The following is a 6,000-nucleotide window of genomic DNA, read 5'->3' on the forward strand; positions in this document are numbered from 1 at the left end:
AATTAGCCTGCTGTATTTAGTCAAACATTTAATTAACTCACCCCTAATGGCAGGCCAGACCTAATGATTGCACCAGCCTTATACGGCCTGCCTGCAGCTGGACGTCCCCTACCCCTGCCATATGGAATCCTATATTTGAACTGGTTACATGAAGTCCTTCCTAGGTGTGGAGTAGGGTTTTCCAGAGTTTATTCCTTGAGATGCCAATTAGATGAGATGCTAATGAACTTTACTATAACAAGGATTTCATGGCCAAAAAATAGTTTGGAAACACCAAGTTAAATAGATTTCTTTACTACAGGACCTTGCAAAGCCTTTGACATGCTAACTTGCATTGTGCGGCTTTAATAAGAAAGCGTAAGATATGCCATTCCCCAAAACTATTGGACTTTGGAGACACCAGGAGGTATCCTGCAGCTCAGAGGTTACAGTTGCAGCTTCAGTCACACTTCCTGGGTTTCTAGCCAACTGTTACTAACTTTGTGACCTTGGACAAGTTACTTAAGGTTTCTGTGCTTCAGTTTTTACATTATACAATGAGAGTGATGGTAGCATCTGCCTGTTGCGAGGAAGAAGCACTCAGGATGATGCAAAGGTATTATTAACATTTGGTCATTTTTTTTTAGCATAGGACAAGTTCTTCACAGGAATGCTTTTTGGGAAGTGCTGATGTCAGAGAAAGAGCAGGAGTCTGGGAGACCGAAATTAGCTCTGAGACCTTGGGCAAGATTCCTAAACCTTTTTTTTTTTTTTTTTTTAGGTTTATTTATTGACTTTAGAGAGTGAGAGACATCAATTTGTTGTCCTACTTATTTGTGCATTCATTGGTTGACTTGTATGTGCCCTGACCAGGGATCAAACCTGCAACCTTGGCGTATTGGGACAACACTCAAACCAACTGAGCTACCTGGCCAGGCTCTTAAACCTCTATTGCAACAATTTTTCCCCCAATATGTATTGAGAAAACTGATTCTAGGTGATCTCTAGTTCCTTCCCAATTCAAATATGCCAAGATTTAATTATTTTCAAGTTGTTAAAAATGATAGTATGCAAGGCCAGCCAAAATCAAGCGTGACATCATAAACAAAAGGTCAGACCACTTTTAGTAGTTTCTTTTTAAACTAATTTGTCACCTGTGGGCTATTTGAGAATTGGGTTGACATCTTTCTGAGTAGGTCCTTGAGTTTTATTTAGAAAAGGATATTACTTTTATCCACATAACTGTTTACTGGTTGGTGTTTTCAGTGTGTTTTTTTTCTCTCTTGACATCTTTAGGTCGTCTTCATGACATTTACGGAGACTACAAATACACGTACTGGGCCTGTGGCATAGTTCTCATTTTCGCAGGCATCTATCTCCTCATTGGCATGGGCATCAATTACCGGATTATTGAAAGAAAAAAGAAAGCAAGGGAGCAGAAAAAGGAGAGTAAAGAGGAAGAGGCCAGTGTAGAGGTTGAGACGCCAAAAGCAGTTTCCAACAGAGTGGAATCGCCAGAGCAAAAAGGCACCGAAGGAAGCCCCAGAGAGGAGGAGAGTCCCGTCTGAGCCGTGGGCTGAAGGGTAAATGGAGCAGCTTGTGACCCAAGATCTCTGAAAATGTTCTGCTGGCTGTGACCTCCCAGTGGTGCTCAATGCAAACAGTGGACATTTGTGTGGAAGCCCTCCCCGGTGTTCCTGGATGGAATTTTTGTTTCACTCCTCACCATTAGTCCAAATTTAAAATGCCATGTCCTTTGGGGAGGGAGTGGTTGGCAAAGAATGAAGGGAAGAAGTCGGGTATGTTTGGGTTGTTTTTTTTTTTAATCTTAGCTTTTAACAGTGTCATGAAGATTATAATATGTGCCTTAAGTTTTAGTCTTTAGAATCTTTAAGGAGCCTTAACTTTTCAAACCACTCTGCTGAATTCATCTAAGTGTTCCGTTAAAAAGAAAAATAACTTGATCGAAGCAAATCTAAAACTTAAAACTAATCTTGCTTCAGTGTTATTTGTAACATATTGTCATACATTATCACTGAAAGACTGAGTAGAAATCTTAGCTGAAAGTTGGGGGTTTTCTAAAATCCTGACTGAAATATTTTCCTAGCATCAGTATTTGCCTGGCATGTGTGCCTGCCTGCTATATATATAGAAAACTTAAGGCATAAAATTTTGGAAATACCTTGTCTATTCTAGACACATTGTACTCATCAACACCCCATCTGGTTTCTTTCCTTAGGATGTTTATTATTCTTTTTCAAAGATATATTTTGAGTACTTATAGATCATTGTCCCTTTTGAGATCACTTAGTATTTTTTTTCACTGTAAAAGTTAGTATTAAAATATGCAAGACTATATGTTTGTGCCTCCTTAGTAAATCCAACATCTCTAATTAAATGTAGACAGATATTTCAAACAGCAGCTGAACTCAGCTTAGCTTTTTCTAAAACCTCAGTTAAACCATGAGACTTAGAATCTTTTTGTTATTGTTTTTCCTGGAATTTCCCCCCTTTGATTCATAGTGGTTCCATTCATATCTATGTCTAGCTTAGAGCTGTGTGAGAGATTCTCGTTCTTTGTGTACTTAGTTGTTTTTTGTTGTTGGTTGGTTTTTTGTTTTGTTTTTTTTTTTCATGTTTGCTGGTTAAAAAGAGCCAAAGAGATTTGGCCCCAGGCAAACATGTAAGGATAAGATTGGGAGGGATGTTGCTGAGTGTTTTTAATTCAATAAATAACTCCTTTTTTTTCTGAGAAGTTTCTTAAAGAAAATTATGTTTTGGTTAGAATTATTGGACACATTCGTAAGACACATTTTCTCCACATAAAGCTAAAAATTTTGTGACTCATTTCACTTATTTGAAAAGTAAAGAAATGGATTTAGTATAAGGATAGAAGGGAAGACGGACCAGAATGAAAATGAAATATTTTTAACCTAATATCTTTTAAATTGAGGTAGAACAATGACAGACATTCAGTGACTTATATTGTATTAAATGTATTTTAAAATATTGTAATTGACAGAGTGAAAGAATAGATAAAAGCCTTGTGTTAGCTGGCTTTTCCAAATAAACTTTTTTTTCCCCGTTTTTTAGAAATATTTCTTCCTCCAAATGTTTTATTTGAGGAAAACATTACTGTCTTTATTTTCATTATTAAGATACCATTTGGCCCTTGCTAATATTAAATTAAATCATTTGGCTTATGTGCTTTGAGCTTTGCGTATATGGCTTATTTTATTTTAATTTTTCTCCTTTCCTCTACTTAAAGGCTAGCAAGAGAGGAATTTTGAAACAACCTCTCTGAAAGCATCCAGAGGAGGTTAACCTTAAAGACATAATGAAAGCCCCAGTCCTCCGCCTGAGTGTCATGGCAGATGGAGGCGGCGCTTACGGGAGAAGCCTGTGACTGCTGCAGGCTTGGCTCTAGTCTGGACTCTGCCATTTGCCATGGACCTGCCATTTTCCATAACTTCTATGTGCCTCTTTCCCTTCTGTAATAACAAGGATCACTGTCAGTGAGGGAATAGTAAAGGAAATGTGGGGAGGGAAGGGGAGGGGAGGGGAGGAAAGGTAGCTAAAGCAGATGTATAGGATTATTTTCCCCATCCCAATTGCAGAGCTACACCCACACATAAGCCCCTGCTTGTTGGTCTTTGGTCATTATCTGAATCTTGTTAGTGAAGGGAAGGGTTTACCATGCAGATAAACCAGCACTTATTAGCAGGACAGGTTCTGAAGCTGCTGTATTCAGAAGCAAGGGCTAAACACTGGCTCAAAGCTGGACCTAAAGCTTTATTAACCCAGTCCAACGCTGACGTTCTCCCACTGAAGATACAGGCTTAAGGGATTGAATTAAGATCAGCTTTGGTAACAGAGCCAACACTAAAACCCAACTGGCCTACTCTGTGCCATCTATTCTTGTTAACGGTCCTCTGTTACAATGTTGCCTTAAACAATGAGGCAGCTAGGCTTTCTGATCCAGTCTGTTGCCAATGGCCCTCTGCGGGAACTAAGTTTATTTCAGTTCACACAGTTTCAACTGCTGCTTTGGGAAAATGGGTGTACACAGAGTACCTGCCTCTCTTTCTTTTCTCTGCCCCACACTCTCTGAAAGTCACAGAGGGAACATGTGCAGCTCTGCCATCGTGGTAGTGCCCAAAAAAGCTGCAAGAGTCCGCGCTGAAGCAGGCTCCCAAGTCAAAGCTAAAAAAAGTATTTAAGAAACTGATGGTTAGACAGTTGCAGATGATCTGGTACCAAACAAGACTATTAGCATCTTATACTCAAATCCCCTGAGAACTTAAATAATCTTAACTAGCTAAGACAAATGAATAATTTCTACAAAAAGTATCCAAGAAAGGATGATGTAAAACAAATTATGGAAAATTCTGAGAGGTGTTTTATCCCTGATGTAATCACACTGGTGAATAAGCCTCTGGGATTTTGGGTTGTCTGGACTTAGAAGGTTATCTTTGTACCATAGATATTATTACATTGAATTTCAGATCGATGAACTGGGCACAGGCAGTCTTCGGGTTACGTCGGAGATCCGTTCCTACGGCGCAACTTAACGCGGTTTTCGCCGTAAATCGGAACCCACCTACATAAGCACCTACGTCACTCACATGGAGTACGTACACAGCAGTAATGAAGTGAAACAGTAAAAAAATTTAAAAGAAAGATAACAATTCCTGGCCTTTACTTGTGGTAAATAATAAAAAACATAAAGCACATATGTACATACGTTGAAATGACACAACTTTTTTTTTTTTTTTTTATAAATAAATGGGAGATGGTGACGTAACCACGAAACAACGTACAACGTACGTCGAATCCAACGTAACCTGAGGACTGCCGGTATCGGTTTGTCTGAAAAATATAGATGTCTGGGTTTTACCTTCCCTAACAAATGGTTCGTAGTATAATAAACTTAACCGTCAGTTGTGTCCCCTTCCCCTGTGTCACCCCCCCACACACACACTTTTGGGTTGGAAAGATGAGGAAAGGTTAACAGCAAATTTCCACCTTTGCAACACGGCTTGTTTTAATAATCAGGTCATGCACCTGCCTAGAAGACGTGGAGAAAGAGGTTCATGACAGACGGTGTCACTGAAAATTCCTTCACTACCAGACAGGAAGGCACGGCCCACCTCACTTGCCCAAATGTGAGCAGTTGAGCCAAGCTGCTCCAGAGTTTAGAAGCATCTAAAGGGGCTGCAAGGACACACTCCGGAAATGTGTTTGAGCTTTAGAGTTTTAGATTCGGCCGCCCTTTCCTCCATTCAGTCTGGGCTCTAGGGACAAACGCATACATGTGAGAGTGACTGGCAGAGTATCTTTCTCCTTAGTCAACAGCCATGGTTTGCTTACTTTTTGCTGACTTGCTAGAGGAGGCTGGGATAGTCTGTTGGCTGCTTAACAATATAGGCTACCAAGGTTCAAACAAGTTATTTAGTCTCCCTGCACATCAGGTTTTTCCTTCTGTTAGGTGTTGGTAATAATGAGTATTAACCTCCTTCAGATTGTCATGAGGGTTAGTTGATATGTGACATCTCGTGTTAAGCAAGGGCTTAATAGTAAGTGTAAGCATCTTACTATTTTTAAAAAATCAAAGAAAATGGATACTTGAGAAAAAAGGAGCTCTTCTAATTCCCAAGATGGACCCTTACTGGCAAAGGCTAGTGTGCGAGTGACTCTCAAAGATAAGAATAGCCCTGGTGTGGCTCAGCTGGCCAGCGTTAGCCTGGGCACAGGAAGGCTACCATTTTCCAGTCGGGCACATGCCCGGTTGGAGGCACGATCCCTGGTAGGGGGCGTGCAGGAGGCAGCTGATTGACTTTTCGCTCTCACATCGCTGTTTCTCCCTCTCCCTTCCTCTCTAAAAATCAATAAACTATTCTTAAAAAAAAAAAAAAAAGTATTAGCTAAATGGTCAAATTCTCCCTTTTGATAAGATCAGATCCTCCCTTTAGTCTAAATGAATGGATGAAACTAACAACTCACACGGTTGGTGCACGTATG

The 6,000-nt window shown here is 40.0% G+C and overlaps 1 protein-coding gene across 3 annotated transcripts in view; it reads left to right on the forward strand.

Annotated features, from left to right (window-relative positions):
• The window catches only part of SLC16A1 (solute carrier family 16 member 1), a 38,091-nt gene extending 34,899 nt beyond the window's left edge, over positions 1-3,192 (forward strand). For all 3 annotated transcript variants that reach the window (XM_080647568.1, XM_080647566.1, XM_080647567.1), the window contains one exon: positions 1,276-3,192. In XM_080647568.1, coding sequence (XP_080503694.1) covers positions 1,276-1,547 — 272 coding nt within the window. In that variant the 3' untranslated portion in view covers positions 1,548-3,192. The remainder of the gene's footprint in view (positions 1-1,275) is intronic.
• The last annotated feature ends 2,808 nt before the right edge of the window (positions 3,193-6,000 follow it).

Source organism: Plecotus auritus (assembly GCF_963455305.1).
Source record: "Plecotus auritus genome assembly, chromosome: 12".
Classification (NCBI taxonomy): domain Eukaryota; kingdom Metazoa; phylum Chordata; class Mammalia; order Chiroptera; family Vespertilionidae; genus Plecotus; species Plecotus auritus.